Raw genomic sequence first — 21,785 nt, 5'->3', positions numbered from 1 at the left:
GTTTAAAACGTAAAATGTAAAAATAAAAATTGTGTCAATTATTTTCATTTTTAGCAAAACAGATTTATTTCAAGTTCAAGTCCCAAGAAAAGCTCTTGGGGGTTAGGGATATTTCTTAAGATATCTCCAGATTTTTTAAAATATGACTAGGAATTTTTTAAAGATTTTTTTCGTAATCTACTCTACACATGCCTCTGGTGCGCCGATTTTTGATTTTAAATAACTACAAATTCGAAGATAAATTCCTAGTTTTTACTTATGCAACCAATTATGCAGAGGTTACGTTTTATGCATTACCTTATCTGGTCGACTGTACTTTTCGACCATTTATCGCCACAAGTGTCAATGTCAAATGAATTAGGTTAACCCAATTTTTCAAAATGTTTTCCATAAGTGCCCGTGCGTTTTTTAAGCCCCGTCTAGTCAAGTATTTTAGGTACAGTAGCACTAAAAAGAAATTTGAGGACGTCGATGTGAGCAAAATCCGGAATATCGGTATTTTGGCGCATATTGATGCAGGTTATATCACTTGATTTTTGTGTAAACAACTGGCGTAATTTGCTAATTAAAGGTAAAACGACAACAACAGAACGAATGTTGTATTACTCGGGTTTAATAAATCAGATGGGTGAAGTCCATCATGGTAATACGGTCACCGATTTCATGGACCAGGAACGGGAAAGGGGGATCACCATAACTTCAGCCGCTGTTACTTTCTATTGGAAGAATTATCAGTTTAATTTAATCGATACTCCGGGTCATATTGACTTTACCATGGAGGTCGAGCAAACTTTGAATGTTTTGGATGGGGCTGTGGTGGTCTTAGACGGATCGGCAGGTTAATTAAACTTAAACCGATTCAGTCGATTATTAATTAATTGGTAATACTTAGGGGTTGAAGCCCAAACTTTGACGGTTTGGAGGCAAGCAGATCGGTATAAAATTCCTCGAATAGTGTTTGTAAATAAAATGGATAGGAGTGATTCAAATTTGTTTCTGAGTTGTAAAAGTATAGAAGAAAAGTTGGAAGTGCCAGTGCTTTGTTTACAGTTACCTGTAATCGAGAATGGGGTACTCACAGGTGGGTCATATTTAAAAAAAGACGCCACTTTTGAATTTAACACTATCAGGCATTGTTGACGTTCTTACATTGGAAAAAATTACGTACGACCGAAGTAACGATAAATTAATGAGTCGGGTGGAAATCACAAAAAAATCCGATCCAGAATTATGGGAGGACGCCAGACGTCTCCGTTCCCACCTAGTCGATGTGTTGTCAACCTTTGACGATTCGTTGGCAAACCTAGTGATTTCTTCCGAATCTTTCGATATTACAACGGTTGACATTATCAAAGCTTTGCGTTCAGTGACGTTGAAACAGGTAAATGTTTGAATTCCGTTACGTTCTGAAACTAATTTAGGCCAAGAAAGCAGTGCCTGTTCTGATGGGCAGTGCTTACAAAAACATAGGGATTCAACCGCTAATGGACTCAATTCTTTTGTACCTTCCGTCACCCAGTGAACGCGACACACATTTTTCTTCCTTTGAAGAAAACCTCTGCGCGCGAGCATTCAAAGTCAGGCACGACAAACAAAAAGGACCCTTGACTTTTTTCCGCATTTATAACGGCAAGTTCAACAAAAACCAAAGAATTTATAGCATCCAGCAGGAGCAAACCGAACAGTGCGGAAAATTATACGTTGCATATGCGGATGATTTCAAGGAAGTTGATAGTATCGGGACCGGCAATATTGCGGTTGTTTCGGGTTTGAAGGTGTGGGGGAACCCCCGATGATTTTTTTCTAACTGTGATACTTGCAGTATGTTATGTCGGGGGATTTAGTTACAAATTCGCAATCCTCGGCTCAGAAAGCCAAAGCGAGGATGTTAAAATTAACGAAGAAAAAAGGCGAAATTGATGAGGAAAGTGTGGAGAGTTTGTTCGGGACCGGTCCGAGAATCCCCGAGCCGGTTTTTTTCTGTTCGATAGAACCCCCGAGTTTGGCTTACCAGAACGCACTAGAGCAAGCCTTGACTGAACTGCAAAGGGAGGATCCTAGCTTACGGGTGACTCATGACACTGAGACAGGCCAGACTGTTTTATCCGGAATGGGGGAATTACACTTGGAGATAATCAAAGACCGCATTTTGAAAGAATACAAAATTGACGCTGATTTGGGTCCGCTACAAATTGCTTATTTGGAAAGTCCGGTAAACAAAGTAACCGAGAGTTTACTAACTGATACGAAAATCGCCAACAACAAGCAAATGGTGAACGTGAAACTGTCCCTAATTCCGGTGGAAAAGTCCGGCGGTGATTTAATGAAATTGGATAAAAGTCCGGACGCCGCCAGTAATATTGCGAATATTTTCCCCAAGCATTTGCTCGCTATCAAGCAGGGGATCGAAGTGGGGGTTGCCCACGGCCCCAAAATCGGGAGCAGAGTCGTCAACGTGGAAGTAATGTTGCATATGTTTGAGGTGGGCCGAGGCACCTCCGAAAGTGTGATTGCAGCGACGGTTACACAACTAGTGCAGAAAGTAGCTTACGACCCTTCAATTCGTTTTTCTAACAAGTGTGACTTGTAGTTGGTCCAAAAATCGGGCACCAATGTTCTCGAACCCATTATGCATTTGGAAATAGCCGCCCCTGATGAATACGTCTCGAGCGTGATGGGGGACTTGGCAAGGAGGCGGTCGGAAATTCAGAATGTGTCAGTTCGTGGGAATATGAAGGTAGTGATCGAACAGTTTGGGAGTTTTTGCTAGCTTTTGCAGGTGGTTGAAGTGATGGTACCGTTGGCCGAACTGATGGGTTATTCCACGGTTCTGAGGACCATCACGTCTGGAACGGCCACTTTTACCATGGAGTTTGGGGAGTACAGGGTTATGACGGCCGTGGACGAGGAAAATGCGATACGGAGTGTGCGGGGGTTTTGATGTGTGCCAAAGTAGAGTTGTATTTTTAAAGGCTGAATAAATTTTATTACTAAATGGTTGGGTTTTATTTTGACCAGTCTAAACCAAAAAGTTTAGTCGCATTGTTTATTAATATTTGTATGTTTTGCAATTTCGTTATTTTTTGTTTCGGAAATGATTACATTATGAACGCAGACATAAATCGTAATACGTCGAGTTTATATAATTTTTGTCTAAATATTTAAAAATTAGCAGTTTCCATCGTACCTGGCGGTCCAGTGTTTGCTAAAACTGTTACTATTTACACACAGTCAATATCCTCTAACGTAAATATTTTGTTTGGAAAAGCGTAGTTTTAGTAATTTAATTCGATTTTTTAACGAAATATCAAATGTGTGAATACGACTAGAACTAGTTAGTGGGAATATGAAACAAATCAAGTTCGCCGATAAAGTTTTAATTACAGCTCCAAATATAACTTTACAAGCACTTAACGCGAATTTTTCAAATACTTGTGCTCACGTTGCGAATTGTAGCAAAGTATGTTTGTACGTTGTACTCGAATAAAAGTAAAAGTTCTCGTAAAATTGAGAAAACAAACAAGAAAACAGCAATATAAAACCTAATTTATGCCACTGATAATATTTTTAAAACACCGTTAAAGTAATTTGATGATGTTTACATTTGCGCACATGACCTCACAATAGCGAAATAATTGTAACATTCGTCATTGGATTATTCTAAAAATAGTCACAAAATTCTAATTTTCATAGTTTTTTGGAAGTCGTGATTAGAATATTAAGCACAGTCGTGTCTGGGGAGTGTCATAATTTTGCCTGGTGAAAAGAATTTAAATAAGTCATCCCAAACTAGATTTTTTTGACTTCCGCTTCATATTTTGATGAATATCTGAAATACCTGCGCTCTTCTGAAATAAATTAAAACTTTAATCTTTCGGGCTGGATCGCTCAATATCACTATTAAAAGTGACGTAAATACCAATATTCAAATTAGATACAAGTGATTAAAAACGGATGCCTCAAACTGGAATTGACTTTTTAATGCTTTCGAATGTTTTAATTAATTTCCGTTGATTCGTTTATTATATTTTCATGTCGAGTTTTTTATTGCGTTGTAATTAATTGTAAAGTTTGAGCTGTGCCACTGATTTGTAATCCAACGAATGATTTTATTGAAATAGATAGGCTTGATACAATAACTGAACAAATCAAACGCTTCGTTTAGTAATTTAATTTTATAGTTTAATGCGGCGATCAGCTATCTTTATAGTTTATGCATTCCTTAATTCGGGTTTATAGGAATTCCGATACTGAAATAATAAAATCGAATATTGAGAAGGCGACGCTTATCGCTCGATTAGAAGTGATTTAAATTAGATCACGGAGACAAATAAAATTTTAAGTCTACAACTATTTACAGACACTAAGTTATTATTGAAACCTCGATTGGAGCCTTGATTTATTCAATGGCCGAGGAGCGGAAACGAAATTCAAAAATAAAAAAAATACTATGAAAAATTGGAAAAAAATAGTCATTGTTGTCAGAAGTACAATACATGTTTCTGTGTTAAAATGGTATATTATTATACGAGTTTTATAAGACGTTCTATTGTGGCACGAATGGTTTTGGAGCACGTCGAAGGAGTGCTCCAATAGAATTAAGTCTTAAAACAATGTAATATAAATTTTTTTCTATTTTCTATTTTTTTTATTGTTCTTGATAAGTTTAAGGTATCAAAATCTGTTCAAACTATCTCCTCTTAATTTTGTTAATTATTTGGGCTTTATCAATAAATAACTTGACGGTTGACAGATCACACCCTAAATTACAGTGATGACTGCCAGCACTGCCGATACAACTCCTAAAAATTTTCTAAAAGGAGTTGCACAAAAGTTTTTTTTGTGAAACGACTTTCAGTTTCACAATAAATAATTTGTGAAATTAAAGTAGAAAAAAGTAGATAAGGAATTTGTGTTTTTGTGTAAAACTTCTACTTTTTTTCTTTTTTAACTTAATTTAAAGTTTTCGTTGTGACTTATTCACCTCTGGCTCACTTTATTTAGTCTTAATATTTTATTGCTAAAACCACTATGTACAGTACTTTTCTGTTATTTTTATATTTTAGTTTTTCCCTCTTTTATTAAAAATTTATTTTATTAAAAAAGCATAGCGTTATTGTTTTTGTTTTATGTGTCCTAATTTCACTGGCGGGACTTTCTTGGGAAAGAACAAAGTATTCTCGAGTGTTAGAACAAAGAGCATTTTTTCAATTAATTTAATTGCTAATTGTTAGTTGGACATCAATTTGCAATATCTTTATAACTTTCCTCTTTGCTTACAAGAATTCACTTTTATACAATTAAAGTAAAAAACGTTTACGACTCCCTAAAGCTTTCTGAAGGACTTTTGATTCTAATTTTATTTTTCTTGTCCCAATTAACTGACAAATGCTTGCTTAACCATCTTAATATTTTTGCCACAACACAAATCCAAGTTAATCAACGTGTCAACAGTGGTTTTTGCCTTGAATCTAAACCCAGCTAATCGTCCACACATGCCAATTTTTACCACAATTACCAAAACTAAATCCACGGGTCATAAAAGCCCACAAATAGTGAATTTCCCCCATTAATCCTTTGAATCCTTCCAGCAAAGCTCATTGTTGCCCTTAGAACGAGGCGAAGTGCTCAACTTTGGGCACATGTCGAAACGAAATCTGATTGGACATCCGGCAAGTCTCCTCAATGCTTCACAACACGCGTTTAGTTCCTTTTCGCTCTTCGCGCCGTAAAGCAGTCTGCGGTGGTCGAAATTTCACACGTGACAGGACTCAGCCAGGACGAAATCCTGGCGATGTGGCGGCGGTGAAGTGACAGATATGTGATTCGGGCCAGGATGCGCTTTCCTGCTGGGATCCTCAGGTCAGTCGATTTTCAGCAGGAAATTTTTCAATCGAGCGATTGAAAAGTGTCACGTTTGCGTGGGCGACAACGTGCGTAATTTAACAATGTTCGAAAAACAGTTACGTTCATTCAAATTCTGATGTGAATGGGTCGGAGAAAAATTAATTAGTGACGATAATTGTTATTAGTGTTGTTAGACGGCACGAACAACGAATTTTCATTAATCAAAATTTCGTCAAATGATTATTAAGTGTGACCTCCGGGATTTTAATGTGACACTTATTTTTCCTTTAAGATTTATTTATTTAAAAACTAATGAAGGTTTTCGACATATTTTTTAATATTTTGATATTGTTGTTGGCCTGTCTACTCGGTATTCAATTATGTGTTTATGTATAATAAAAATTTTGACAAAGGCTCTTTATATTTGATGAATTATGAGCTTAGAAAGACTCTTCTTTTGTATTTTACGATATATGTACTTTTTTATTACGCAATATAGACGATTTATTGTTACCACGAAAGATATTAAAGCCTAAAATAAATCATTTGCTAATTAAAATATGAAAGACGGGACGTTTCAAATTTGTTACATTTTAGTAAAATAAATTCAGACCTATTTGGAATTATTTCATCGAAGAAAACACGAGAACTGACTAACAGAGTATGTAAACGAGTATTCTATGTTCTATGTAAAAATGTCAGCCACAAAAATAATAAATTATTGTAAAAATTAAAAATTCCAACAAAAATGTAATTTTACAGATGGCAACAATTTTGTTAATATTTTTTTGTTGGTAACATTTAAAGCCTCTTTTTTATTATGTGAATCCTAGATTATAAATACTATTTTAAAACACGTTTCCGATAGCAACGTGTTTTCACTATTTTAAAACACGCTTCCCATAACAACGTGTTTTAAATTAAAATGTTCCAACAAAAAAAATTAATAACTCTCATAAGAAAACGCTTAAAGTTCTCGACCGTAAGCAACTCGCATACGCTCGTTGCATAACGACAGTCCTCAAACATTAAGCACTCGTATTATTAATAAGTATTTTTATAGAATTTTTACAGAATAACACTAGAAAGTTTAGATTAATTAATATTTTCATTTTTTTAATTATATTGATAATAACATTTTTAATTAATTGATTTTTTCTATAGTAGTTAAATTATTTCTTTATCAACTCTTTTGAATAAATAAAATATCACTTTAACCAAGTGCTATTTTGTTTATTATTATCGTTGTGTATAAGACAATGTTTTTTTAACAGTAATTTTTTTCTTTTAAACTTAAATGCCTGCTATAGAAATTAATATTGTATTATACACGACGATAAAGATTGTTTATCTCATGACTTCGTCACTCTTGAACTTTTCCCTTTCTTTGTAGATCAAAAATCTCTTTATCGCCTTGTATAATATATAACTAGTATTAAATGTAAGGGAAAGGTAGAAGAATTCTAAAAAAATTCACATGCATAGAGAAAAAAAGTATTTAATTTAATAACATAAACGCTGACATCTGTGTGACTGTTAGTTTTTGAAATATCTATAGAAATAATACTTTTAACAGATCAATAGTTTTAACAGACTTGTCATGTATATAGGAAAAATGTGATGTGATGATACATTTTGATTGGTTTCAAGTACATATTTGAAGAAGAAAATCAAATCAAATATTAGACAACCAATTAAAGAAAGGATAATGTTGATAGTGATTTTAGATTTTAAATAAGTTTTTATATGTTCTGTAAGTTTTTGTTTTTAGGTAAGAAATACTATTCTTGGAAATATTGAAAAATAAAAATAGGAAAAAAATAAGAAATCAAAATCTTTTTTCGAGAATCTTTTTTGGATGTACGTAACTTCACCATATGCATCTGCAGTCCAATTTAGATCCAAAATTTGATTTTATTAAATAACAAAGTTTTGAATTTTTAACATAATCTATTTTTAAATAGGTATTTTTTAATCAAAAATATTTCAACATTTCAAAAGCATAATTCCACTAGGAAAAACTATCTCGAAATGCCCGTCCACAGTGACTCATCACGTCCAAAATTTATTAAGCATCCGGTATTAGTGTCTATTTATTTGACAGCACCCAGAATGAATTTTTCCACACCGTGCTTTATCGGCATTCTTATGAGCTTAAAAATATTTTCATTCCAATATAAATAAACATCGATGGTCACTTCTTTATTTATTACCGTTGCATGTGGAATACATAATACCACCTTAACAAAAATAAAATATCGTGCCCGGTAATTGAACATTGACGGCATTCGTGTGGCACTACAATTTCCTAGTTTTCAGAGAACTTGTAACGTATAATTTTGCCCAACGAGAGCTTAAAGCTGTTTTTTATGATGCGTTTAGTGACGATAAAGCGAAATAACTTTGTTTTTCCAGCCGGAAAATCACATTTTCGAGATTGTTTCGCTTGGATGGGAATCATTTACGCTTTTCATGGTGCCATCTTCAAGTCAATAATTAGACGGTGAAAAAAGACTTACTTTTTCTCCCTATTGTTGTCAGAGAATCGATAAATCATGCAATGATACGATAATAAGAGAGTGTCAAATCGAGTGGCCACACATAAATCTTCAAAGGGATGAGGTGCTAATGTGTTTTGACTCGAGCTAATTAATAAAACTTTTCAATGAGGCATTGTTACTCCGTATCAATTAATTTGAAATTATAATTTCGACCAGACGGCCATTAAAAGTATCACAACCACTGTTATTATCGTATCAAATTTATTGCTGGAACAATAAAGTACTAAAAATGGTAACACATGCGCTAAATCTCGCTGGAACATTCATTTAAATAACGAAGCGAAATTGCCAATGATGGGATTTATGAGCGAAGAGAAAAATTCTGAGAGCAAGTGTGGATTAGATAAATAATTCCAGAATAGAATAACTCGAATTCTTTATTTGAAAAATCAAGGATAGGGAGACAGGTGAGCTATGCCAGTAATTCATGTTGTACATTTTCTACCAATAAAACAAATCAATTTGGAACGATTTCAGAATTATTGGGACAGATGGAACCAATTAAAATAAAATTCTCACAGTTTTTGTTCTTTTACGAAATTTATAGCCGCTTAACTTCACTCTTCGATGTTTTTCCGAATGTGATCATAATTTAAGCTCCTACAAGGCCTTTAATCTATTTTACTTGTGATTTTACAGCGTTTCATTTAATTTTATTGCCATTTTATAGCTTTATGCAAGCGAATTTTATTAATGCAATGATTGGTTTTGGCTTGGACGTGTTTGGCAACCACCATGTCTCCAATTTTTTTTTTAGTTTTTAGTAGATGCAGAAGATGTAACTTGACATGGTATGTCTCACATTTTCTGGTTCTCTATTTTCTATTGTTGCCAACTGAGTTTCAAAGTGACAGGCCATTTTTGTCGGAAATTTAATTGAAACTATTTTGATACGGTGTACCATTTTTTTTTATTTCAATTTTAGCCCATTCTAGACCATATTAACAAAACAAACTACACATTTATCAGCTTAGCCTTATAAACAGATAATAATACCACCGTTGTTCAGGGGCAGGTATGGCCTACTTTTCTCATGCCTGTGTATACATACGGCATATTTTGGCGAAAATAAGCCGCGTCTCGAATTAAAGTCAACAAACCGCAACTTTTAACCCTCTTGAGAATTTTCAACTCTCGTTAAACACTTCCTCGCTTTATTTTTAGTTCGTACGTCATTCGAAATGAATATTCGATTGAAATCAGTGCAATGAGAAGAGAGGCCAAACCGCGGCCACCGAATTCCTTATCACTGTCAAACAAATCGACCACGAGACGAAATTGTCCATTACGTAATTGCGTTGGCATTGATATTGTGGCAAAAGACGTCCAATTTTAGCTTTTGTGGGTCATAAAAGAATGGAGGAATTTTTCTGAATGAAACAAGGAGAAATGGGTCGTATTTCAAATGTACGTTTCGTGACGTGAATTTATTCTCTGTTTACAAAGTACCGGAAAAACGCCGCAGCTGTGGATATGCTGCACAAAAGGTGTTTGTGAAATTTGACAACTTTGGTGCTAGATTTTTGGGTCGTTAACGCGTTTTCGGGTGTTTCCGGTTTTGTGGTCTTGCGGGCCGTAATTAACCCATCAAGAATTAATTGCTGGTAAAATTGTAATCTGAGACGTGAGAATCTGGTCTTGTGTTGAGTCATGGGTATCAAGTTAAAAATCTCAGGAAATTTGTTACCTTTGACCTAATTCCATGTGATTCTCTTATATCAGTAATACGTTACATTTTGCTTTTTAAAAGTGATTAACTTGTTGGATTCTTATTTTAGGAATTACATAATCGCGAAGTTGTAAAAGTATTGATTGTGATAGGAAATGCGCTTCAATTGAATATGATTCGCCTTTTAATGTTGTCATTAAAGATAATAAAAATATTTTAATGCGTTGTTTTGTAATGGTCAGATAACCTCTCCATCTGGGCTAATATTTTATACGAAATTGTGTCTCGGTGGCCTATTGTTACAATTTTTGTTAAGAAAACTTGCATTAGAGAGACGTTTACAGTTCGAAAAGGCATGAAGATTAATCACTTTTAAACCAATTTATTTCAGCATAATATAAACTAATTGCAATTTAGTTGCACTGTGAACTTCCAGCATTGTCTTAATTAGATTAATTTTGAAAAAATTCAATAATTTTCTAAAAATAGCCGTTGTGTTGGAGTCCAACTCTGGTTTAATTAATTGTCTCAAATTCTATTATAAAGCAATAAACAGTTTAAGACGCTTACCAAAATGTTTGTCTGGACGATATAATTAAAATAAGTGAAAAATGTGGGGTCAATGTTCAAATCTCAATTATGAACTAGCACCGCTCTATTTATAGTCCCTATTACCTCATTTCGGAAAACAGGAAATTAATAGGGCAGATAATGTATTGTGTTATCTTTAGCTGCTAAACCAATAAACTCGAATTGCAATAAAATTCCATTTTATTTTTCACTGGGAGCGAGTTGAAAGTTTTGTTACAACCACCCTTGAATTTGTATTTTTTGTCGGCGGGTGTCTAAGTCTTAGATAAGTTCCTGCGGTCTATTTCATCTTCTGCCAACTATCAAATGGGACAAGCCACACTCAATTTAATGTCTTCAATGTGTGTTCGAAAGGAAATTATTTGCTTCTTTTATCGATCGGGCCAAGACCTCTGACAGAATGAAAAATTAGTGGATCTGAAATTGGAAACAGATAAACGCGCTCCAAAATAAAATTCCTGTACTTGAAACTGCAGATTTATGGGTAGGAACGAATGTTTAATACAGCCAATATTAAACGCGACAAAAACCATAAACTGGCTGAAAGCAAACATCTAATGTCGTTTAATGTGTTTGGTTTCTTCGCTCATAAATTCAACCAATCATTTCACAATTAATGCTCCAGCAATTGTAGCATGGTAATTGCCAATTTACGGTCGGGCCTTTTTGGGGCTTTATCGCACCTCGGGTTTATCTCCTCGTAAATTGGCCGAATTTGGGAAGCACAGCTAAACAAACATCAAAATTCCACAAAAACCGATTAGAAAAAATTCAAATTAACAGAGTGTTTGTGTTTAATAATTCAATACGTGTTCCACATTTCACCATGTAATTGGACTATAGGCAAAAAGCCGATATTTCAAATTACTTAAAGTGATCGTATCTGGCTGTAAAAGTGTAAGTTTATGTATCTGGATGTATAAAAATAATATCTCAATTCGTCACCGCGCTCACATTTAATGTTAACATATGATATAGTGGCACTTAAGAGTGTCTTTTTTAATATGTGGGATGGCGTCAGGGGCCCCATCTCAGAGACGCATAAACAAAGCGTACGATTGTGTTTCGTATTAGAGAGCATAATTCGCGCAGTGCAAATATTAATAGTGCAAACACAAAATTAAATCATTGTGTAAGCGCTATTTGTCCAAGAGATTTGAACTCGGATTTGTTTAATTTGCTCCGGCGCCGCAATAAATTCGGCCAAAACTCGGTTCTAGTCCATTTGGTGGGCAATGAAGGATAACACTGATATATCCCATGGGGCCACACAAGGTGCTCCATCATACTCGTTACACAGGTAGCCTTACTTGCTTCCAGTTTTCGCTTTTTTGCTCTTCGTGGGCGAGCACTTTCCATATGTCGTGCACCACGAAAAGTGAAGAAACATGAAATACGACTCGATTCCAACAATTCAAATATTTATCCACCAATGTCCCGGCCATTCTGTTGAAACTTTTTATTACAACTTGGTAAAACAAGTGGCAGCGAGATAACGCATCGTTGGGCAACCAGAAATAACAAATCTCCGCGTTTGTATACGTTATGTCAAAATTCCTCCGGGATTTTTTCGCCGAAATCGTAAAATTCGGCCGAAAATAAACTCCAGCACTCGAGCCCCTTTGTCGTTCGCGGTTTTTCATCGGCGGAAACGCGTAAACACGGATCGATCCATCATCGGGTGACGTGAATGAACTGTATCGAAATCGACATGTGCGTTAAAATGCAAAAAATACAAGTAATCACATGAAGGGGAATAAATGGGATTGTGATGGGGCGACTGTCAGCGTATCTGATCGGGAATTATTAAGTCTGTCGCGACTGCCCAGATCTGATTGATAACGCGAGATAAGTTTTGCATCTTAAATTGGATTTTGGTGAGGGAGAGTAAGCGGATAAAAGAGGCATAAAACCGTCATCAAATTGTCTACAGACTGTGTTATTACACGATTTATTTTGGATTTTTTCAAATGCAGGCCACTCAACACGCGATGTTTTCTCAATTAAACGATGCGGCCGTAACACCTGTAATAAGCACTAAATAACGGAATTAGGCTACAATTACGTGCAGTTTGGTCGTTACGTTCACACTAGATGACAGACGTGTCTGGACGGCTTTTTCTGCTTCATTCACCAAAAACAAATTTTTTCTTTTACGAAATTAACAGCCCAGTCAAATTAGACGAAAATAAGGCGTTCGGATTTTTTTAAAGCTTCCTTTACACGTTGTTAGATATATATCAAAAGTCCCCAAAGGTGGGGGGCGAGTTCGAGGAGAGGGAAGGGGCTAAAGCTGTCTTTTTTGTTTTTTTGCTTATATCTCGGAGACGGTCACCCCTATCAATTTTTATCTTCTTACCAAAAATTAAAGTTGATAAAATTTCCTACAAAATGGTCTTAGCCTTACTGTTGTAGGACTAACCGTAAGCGAGCTACTAACTTTTGAAGTTTGGTGTCAACAGGACACTGTATAACTAAACATTAGTATTTTATAAATATTTATATGAAAATAGTGTGTATAAAGCGTCTCCCCTAAGCTAAGAGTGGGAAATAAGGGAGAAAAATACTTTCTTCTCTCGGGCTCTCCAGTTGAAGACCACAATTCAACATCTGAAGATGACTCAGAAGATATAATAGAATGAAATGTTGGACTCAATGCATACAGTTTATTAAAAAATTTATTCAAAATATGTATATTAAATTAATTATATATTAATATTTGACTGAACAAAAATGTAATTCAGTTTTCAATGTTGGAGACAAAGAAGAAAATGCAGCATCTAAAGACGACTCGGAAGACTTCTGTTACCCCCATGTCTCTCCCTTTTTCCTCTAATGAAGTGTTGGACCCATTAAATTCATTTTATTGTCACTTTTTCAAATCACAAGACATTCTCTTTTAAAGCACATTTTTTAAAATGATTATTTCTTTCCAGCCCTATAACTCGCTTATGGTTAGTCCTACAAGAAAAATGCATATAACCATTTTGTAGGAAATTTTATTGGCTTTAATTTCGCTAAAAAAAAAATATAGGAGTAACAGTTTCCGAGATGTAAACAAAAAAACAAAAAAGACTGCTTTAACCCCCTCCCTCTCCTCAACCTCGGGAACTTTTGATATACAGGGTGTCTCAGCTAAGATTTTTGAGCCTGATATCTCAAATATTTGTCAACGGATTTTTATGAAATTTAAAATGCAGATATTTTAGAAGATATTGGTTAAAATCCAATTAATGCAACAACTCAAGTCCTAAAAACGTAATTTTTACATGCCTTTTTAAAATGTTAAGCCTTTTAAGACTTATATTAAAAAAATTATCGTCAGTGAAAAATGCTGTCAGAAAAAACTCGTTTGTGGAAGACGTCTGTTTCGCGAGAGAAATGGGAAACAAACTGTTAAACGTGGGTACAGATGCAAAAGCATAGATCTCTATGAGACAAATGAGCACTACCATTGAATTTTGGTCAGTCCTACTCGCAGAAACGTAACTGTCACGCAAGGGATATTCCACAATTATCTCTCATCCATACACAGTTAAACAATATTTTTGTCTTACTTTTGGTACTGGATGCTTTAATTCTTTTAAAAAGGACTAAAAGACTGAACAACAACTGAAAAATTCTAGACACTTGAACATTCAGGACTTTGAAAATGTTTCGTACACTGCTGATTGGATTCTCTTCAAAAGCTTGAATTACAGCCCCAACTATTGCTTCGTTTCTAGTGATGTGTTTTGTCCTCACTCGATTTAGTTCAGGTACGCTTCCTGTGTCTTCAAATTACTGACGATTCTTTGAACTTTAAATTTCATAAATAACATTTCACAAAAAGTCCAACGACACTTTCCGTAGGCGAATATTGACTCCTTTTTCAACATCACAGAAATTTCAGCCACTGTTGTTTGTTTTTGAAGTAATTTCACCAAATTAAAACAATTTTATTTTTCTCACAGCGCGCCCACTTTTGACAGTTTTTTTCAGTAGTACACAAAATGCCTCATAGAAGTACTTCATCAATTGTTTCAAAAGGTGACTGCCCAAATACTATCAAAATTTGGATTAATTTTTTAACAACAAAATTTATTTTTTTTCTTGGATCAGCCGAGCGATTTGGTTAATTTTTTGTGCGACCCTTTTGTTTTTCGGGGTTTAATGATCCAACGGTAATTTGGCTTAATTTTAAATAAAAGAAATGTGTTTCAAGACTTCATTTTTTACCTTGATGTCATATTTTTACCCTTAATTGAAAGACCACCTCCTAAAATATGTGTACTCTAAATTTCATAACAATCCGTTGACAAATAACTGAGATATTAAGCTCGAAAGTCTTAGCTGAGACACTCTGTATGTCTACCCAAAGAAAGCTTTTAAAAAAAACTCCATTTCCCTAGAAATTTTTTCCACCGATTTGTCTAATTTGACTGGGCTATAACTAAAATATGTTTGTTTAATCGGAGTAACAAATTGATAAGGTCATTAAGTACAATTTGTTAACCGTGATAAGATACAGAGTGACAGCGTGGGTAAACATCCATATTAATTAATATACCTCTAGCGACAAGATAAACAATATTGGAGTTATTTTCTCTTCTTTTCGAGAACGTGTCAGGAAAAATAATGCAGAGCTTGATAATTCCGGGCTTACCGGAAACTGTTTGTCCACCAAATATTTACCTTGCCTTCATAGGAAGTTTAGTTTCGTGGTTTCAAGCATAAAATCCACCCACCCATCATCACCCTTGACCCAAACGAATTCTAATTAACATTACGAAATATGACGAGACGTCCCAGCGTCCCCTCGAGCTTTTTGAATTTTTTTCAGACCCGCCTCGATAATAATTCGGGAAATGCACTAACAATCGGAGACTGTAGGTTGCAGTTGAACGACCCGATTCGTATGAATGAAGTGGCGAATCTGTGCCTAGGTTGGGTTTCCGGTGATGGCTCTTGCCGCCAAAATCGATTGAGAGTTTTTAGCCGATGAAGCGAACATGACAAGCTTAATGCCACTTGTAATTAATTAACCGAGATCGTGGCTTGGAAAATGCCGACATGCTATATCATTTTCATATTTGTTTGTAATTTTTACCGCCTTGCTTGCTCTAATTAGCATCCAAAGCGGGCCATTTTCGGCATTAATATTCATTGTTGCGTAATGAGCCTTCAGGGCGCGCTCTCCGATTGAAAAAGCGATTGGGCAGCTTTTTGCAAAATATTTTGACTCGCCTTGTGTTTAGGCGAGGCATTGTGACAGGCTTAGTTTTTGTTGGTTTTTAAAAATAAATGGATTGGGGGCATTTGAAGTTATAATTAAATTTAGTGTTTGAGGCTGTAATAGATTTTAAGATTTTAATCTTAGCGGAGAAAAAATGGATTATCCCTAAGGCAACTCTCATAATTTTCGGGACAGTTTAAAACTGGCAACGTTAAAAGCCCTCTTCACTTCCTAGCTAACAAAAAAAAAGATGTTGGTTTTATAAGAATTATAAGGCTTCAATAGTTTGAAGCTTAGGCTACTTAGCCGTTTCCAGATTTGGTCCGGAAATTGCACGGAATAGTGACTCTTATATGATATTGAATTTCTAGTTTTTGCTTTTTTATGTGGGGTGTTCAGTATTATTATGAGTTTTTAAGAGGAGTTTTGAGTTACGAAGATCCGAACTTAGCTGATATTTTACAAATCTGTTTTTTGGTTGAGGTGGTATGGTTTTTACGTAATGACTAAAAGACGATGTAAACTATACAGCAACATAGTTAGAACAATGCAATATTTTGTTTGAAAAATAAATAAACAAAAGTTAGTATAAAACGCGAATTTGAGGAATAAAGTACAGATTTTTTTTTCAAATTAGAAGCTCTTCAATTTTTAACCCGTTAAAGTTTTGTCCATCCAATGTTAATACGGTCTTTTGTCATCTCTTTTTTTCCTATAATCCTAAAAAAATTGTGTTTTCTCTAAGCTTTAAATTTTGACAACAGATTATTTTTAATGTAAACAAGTATACCTACCTACCTACTAAACTCAGCGTTCTAGCACCTTTAAAAGTTTTTATTTTTTTATACTTCCTTTATCAGAAAGTCGTCATAAATTAATGAAATTTTTACAGTAGTCTCTAGGAGTGATGTAAACATTATATAGCGCTTTCGCACTAGTTACATTTTAGGTTTCATCCCTAGCCACCTCTACTTTAAAATTTTAAATAGCACTCCTTACTATTCGAAACATTTTCGAAAAGGAAAAAATGAACATTTCTAACTGTCAAAGAAAAAAGTTCTCGTTTTGTTTTTTAGTTAGGGGTTACAGGTGGTTTCATTTTTTGAAATTCATGGTCCTAGTAGTCTTTGATTTTGAAGCCAATTTAATTTAAAATTAAACAAGAAATTTGTCAATTAGAGATGCGATGAGATAATTGGAAGCCAAGATAAAGTTCGTTTTAGATTTCATCCCGTAAGCTCTAACAACCCTTAGTTTCAAATTTTAAATAGCACCCCCAACCTTTTTGGAATATTTTGGAAATGGAATAAAAAGCTTGTCTAACCGTAAAACAAGACATTTTTTCGATTCGTTTTTGAATTCAAAACCAACATAAAATGTTGGGGGTGGTATTACAAATTTTAAAGTAAGGGTGGTTAGCGACTAAGAGATGAAAGCTGAAATGTTACTAATGTTGGTTTTAAACACTCTCACTGTAATCGACAATTTTTTATTAAAATTAAATTAGCTTCAAATCATGGCCCACTACGATTAAAAATTTCAAAAATATAACCACCCTTAACTAAGAAACGAATCAACAAAAATTTTTTTTCTTTGACAGTTAGATACGTAAATGTTTTTGCTTTCCAAATATGTTTAAAAAGTAGGGGGTGCCATTTAAAATTTTAATGTAGGGGTGGCTAGCGATTAAGAGATGAAACCTAAAATGTAACTAATGTTGATTTTAAACTTACCCCTCGTTTTTGCTTGAAAATAGATTTGCTCATTCTCAAAAGTTATTGAGACTGGCTCCTTTTGAAATGAAAGCACTGTATATTTTTTTTAGTTGTTGTTTTTAAATGGAAACACCTTTAACCCCAAGAGCCAGAACGAACTACTATTTTAACATTTTTGTTAATCAAAACCACTCCTTTAAGAATACTGTCTTTAAATTTATAGAAAACACGTAAAATGAAATGTCAGATGTAATTTATAATTTTTTATATTACTTTTACATTATTTAATATTAATTTGTAGAGTAGAGGAAAAACGATTGATGGACTTATCTCATTGTTTGTTTAATTGTTAATTGTTTAATATCATCTAAATAAATTAATCTATTGCAAAATTAATTATTGCAGTATTTTATAGCATAAGTTTCTATATTTTTCTCAAAATGACAAAAATAGGATTTATTTCGTTATAGCGTTGAACACCCCCTATCCGGACAAAGGTAAAACAAAACTAGAAAACTACAAAAATGTTTTTGAAAATTTGCGAACACTGATAATTATGCTTGAATTTTCAACACGACTTAAAACTCAATTTATCAGTTTCATCTAATTAAAAGGAAGCTTCTTGTTTCCAAAATACTTAATTTGTCATTTGAAAAATACCAGATTTAGGAAATTCAAAAAATTTAAAGCACACTTTGGAACTGATTAGGATTCCTCTTTAACTCATTAGGATTCCTGTCTCATTATCATATCATTGACCCCAATCTGGGTCCAAATCTCTGTTTTTTGCAATTTTCTTGTTGGTGAGTCTTCAACAATCAAAGCTCTTAGTCATGACGCACATCACATCGTTCGCTCGGTTGCATTAGTGAAAACATTCAAGACCTCAGGAGGTCTTTAATTTGTTGACATAAAATAAGGCGGGAGCACCGTATTCAATTTTCAGGTCGCTGAACACGTTCTAATTAATGAAAAATCAAAAATGGAAGCTTGTGACGTTGGACAAATTAAGTTTCTTTTGAGTACGCCGCTGTTAAAAATTCCATCATTCTGACCATAAAATCATGTCACGATTACATTTATCAAATTAAATATGAACACTGTCATTCATTCATGTTTTATAGTATTGTTATTATAGTAGGATGGGTTATCACTTTTACTTTAAGTGATGATTTATTATCTGAAATTTCTTCAGATTGTGCTCAATCCGGTCGTTGTTTCCAGTTTTTTATAATTAATTAAATCAGTTTTATGAATGGATGTGTGGATGCGATCATTGGAAATAATTATGAAAAATTTAATCATGCAATGCGAGGCCAGATGATTGTCGTAAAGTAGCTGGAATTCTTGCGATATCGTCTAATGTGTGGCGAATTAGATGGGCTTGGAATCATTCAGCATGAGTCAAGTTCAATTGAGCCAAACATCTGTAACGAGAATATGTAGAGCAATAAATTTAATCGTCTCTAATATGCCCAATGACTTTGCAATAAAGTTTCACGTATCTCGTTAACTCCACGGTCCCACCCGCCCATCCGAATTCATAATTAACTCGGAATTGACGAGTCAATTATAGTTTTTGGAAACGAACCCTCCTCACCCACAATATTTACAATTTTATTTAATTAGTGATTATCTCTGTCCATGGGTGGTACGAATAAATCATAAACCCGTCTCAGCCGACCCAAACATTCCAACAAACTCACGGTAGCTATTAGCGTTTGATAAGAGTTATGTATTAGCGTTTCACACCTACTGGGACTATGTCATTGCACCGATGACTCCAAGATTAAACACAACACATCAAAGGCGAAATGACATGTAATTAAATGGTAGCAGCGTTTCAACTGAGCCGCGCAAATAACTTAATAACGCCTTTGCGGACCCATGTATCATGGGAAATATTTCGAAAAAGCGCTTGAAATTCACGAGGCATTTGAATGGGCCATAAATGTATGTAACCACGTGTGGATTAAACACGTGCTGCGAAAACTTGAAGCGGTACATTCTTGCACACGACTTCTTGCGGTAGGCGCCACACGAGTGCCGACGGCCATTCGAACGTCCTTTATGGTACCATTTCCAATGGTTTATCGGCGATTTTTGCGATAACGCTAAACCATTAAAAACTACTCGTTCAGTACCTGTGACAATTTTTTGCGGAGTTGGAAGGGGTTCAACCACCCTTCATTATCATTATCAATAAGTTTATAATTAGTCCAGTCGAATTAGACAAAAATAAGGCGATCGGTGGAAAAAATTCCCAGAGAGATGGATTTTTTTTAAAAGCTTCCTTTACACTTGGGTAGACATTTATCAAAAGTCACCGAGGTTGGGGGCGAGCTCGAGGAAGGGGAGGGGTCTAAAGCTGTCTTTTTTGTTATTTTGCTTATTTCGCTGAAACAGTCACTCCCAACAATTTTTAAATTTTTATCTTCTTACCAAAGTTAAAATTAATAAAATTTCCTACAAAATGGTCCTAACCTTATTATTGTAGGACTAACCGTAAGCGAGCTACTAGTTTTTGCAGTTTGGTGTCTACATGACACTGTATAACTAAACATTAGTATATTATTATAAGTATTTATATGGAAATAGTGTGTGTAAAGCGTCTCCCAACTAAGCTAAGAGTGGGAAATATGGGAGAAAAATACTTTCTTCCCTAGGGCTCTCCAGTTGAAGACTACAATTCAGCATCTAAAGATGACCCAGAAGACATGATAGAAAGAACCGTTGGGCTTAATATATACAATTATTTATATGATTTATTCAAAACATCTTTATTAAATCTTCTATTTATTAATATTTTACTGAACAAGACTGTAATTCAGTTTTCAATGTTGGAGACAAAGAAGAAAATGCAGCATCTAAAGACGACTCTGAAGACTTCTGTGACCCCCATGTCTCTCCCTTTCTCCTCTAATGAAGTGTTAGACCCAATAAATTCAGTTTATTGTCAGTTTTTCAAATCACAAAACATTCTCTTTTAAAGCACAATTTTTTAAATGATTATTTCTTTCCAGCCCTTTAACTCGCTTATGGTTAGTCCTAGAAAAAAAATGCATATAACTATTTTGTAGGAAATTTTATCAGCTTTAATTTTGGTAAAAATATAAAAATTGATTGGAGTAACAGTTTCCGAGATGTAAGCAAAAAACCAAAAAAGACTGCTTTAACCCCCTCCCCCTCCTCGAGCTCGCCCCCCAACCTCGGGGACTTTTGGTATACAGGGTGTCTCAGCTAAGACTTTTGAGCCTGATATCTCAAATATTTGTCAACGGATTTTTATGAAATTTAAAATGCAGATATTTTAGAAGATAAAGATTAAAATCCAATTAATGCAACAACTCAAGTCTTAAAAACGTAATTTTTACATGCCTTTTTAAAATGTTAAGCCTTTAAAACTTATATTAAAAAAATTATCGTCAGTGAAAAATGCTGTCAGAAAAAACTCGTTCGTGGAACACGTCTGTTTCGCGAGAGAAATGAGAAACAAACTGTTAAACGTGGGTACAAAAATGCAAAAGCATAGATTTCTATAAGACAAATGAGCACTACCATTGAATTTTGGTCAGTCCTACTCGCAGAAACGTAACTGTCACGCAAGGGACATTTCACAATTATCTCTCACCCACACACAGTTAAACAATATTTTTGTCTTACTTTTGGTACTGGATGCTTTAATTAAAGGAAGCTTTTAAAAAAAACTCCAACTTTCTAGGAATTTTTTCCACCGATTTGTCTAATTTGACTGGGCTAAATTGTTTTTTCGAATTTTGTGGCAATTTTGATGCAAATTAAACCAGTGATCAATCACGTATCAATCAAACTAGAAGGATAGCCGAGCTCCGTTAGCTCGCTTTAGTTTCACAATCCATAATAATCCGTCAAATGCGCCGTCACTCCTAATAGTATAAAACTCTGAAGAGATGATTGAATAATTAAAAATTATGTCAGAGGAAACTTGTCAATGATAGATTGAATCAGTGCGTAATAGAATTACTAAACATTGGAGTCGGAAAATCGTTCATTCGACTATTGCCCGACCCCTGCTTACCATTCCGAGCAGTGCACACCATAAAACGTGTAGTCTTAGTCGAAATGCAAATCCAACTATCAATAGAATAAAGAGATACCATTAACCTATGAAGAAACGAATGCGTTCGTGGTGAAAATGAGAGTACATA

At 34.6% G+C, this 21,785-nt stretch overlaps 2 protein-coding genes across 2 annotated transcripts in view; both read left to right on the top strand.

The window, feature by feature from the left end:
• Positions 1–324: 324 nt before the first annotated feature.
• On the top strand, positions 325–2,995 carry mRRF2 (mitochondrial ribosome recycling factor 2). The gene is made up of 8 exons (XM_968147.4): positions 325–519; positions 572–838; positions 893–1,081; positions 1,131–1,381; positions 1,428–1,775; positions 1,823–2,542; positions 2,591–2,737; positions 2,780–2,995. Exons 1-8 carry the CDS (start codon positions 381–383, stop codon positions 2,939–2,941), a joined length of 2,223 nt encoding a protein of 740 aa, XP_973240.2. The 5' UTR covers positions 325–380; the 3' UTR covers positions 2,942–2,995.
• Positions 2,996–5,636: 2,641 nt separating this feature from the next.
• Positions 5,637–21,785, top strand: part of loh (lonely heart) — a 59,288-nt gene continuing 43,139 nt past the window's right edge. Inside the window, exon 1 of the mRNA XM_008197428.3 lies at positions 5,637–5,862. Coding sequence (XP_008195650.1) covers positions 5,837–5,862 — 26 coding nt within the window. The 5' untranslated portion in view covers positions 5,637–5,836. The remainder of the gene's footprint in view (positions 5,863–21,785) is intronic.

This window comes from Tribolium castaneum, chromosome 3 (assembly GCF_031307605.1).
Source record: "Tribolium castaneum strain GA2 chromosome 3, icTriCast1.1, whole genome shotgun sequence".
NCBI lineage: Eukaryota > Metazoa > Arthropoda > Insecta > Coleoptera > Tenebrionidae > Tribolium > Tribolium castaneum.
This window is presented reverse-complemented; position numbering and strand designations above follow the sequence as displayed.

Bases quoted from the DNA above. Each gene is read 5' to 3' on its own strand.
- mRRF2 (XM_968147.4), top strand. From the start codon at position 381: ATGTTTTCCATAAGTGCCCGTGCGTTTTTTAAGCCCCGTCTAGTCAAG. The intron at 1,082-1,130 runs GTGGGTCATATT...TAACACTATCAG, and splicing joins CGAGAATGGGGTACTCACAG to GCATTGTTGACGTTCTTACA. The intron at 1,382-1,427 runs GTAAATGTTTGA...ATTTAGGCCAAG, and splicing joins GTTCAGTGACGTTGAAACAG to AAAGCAGTGCCTGTTCTGAT.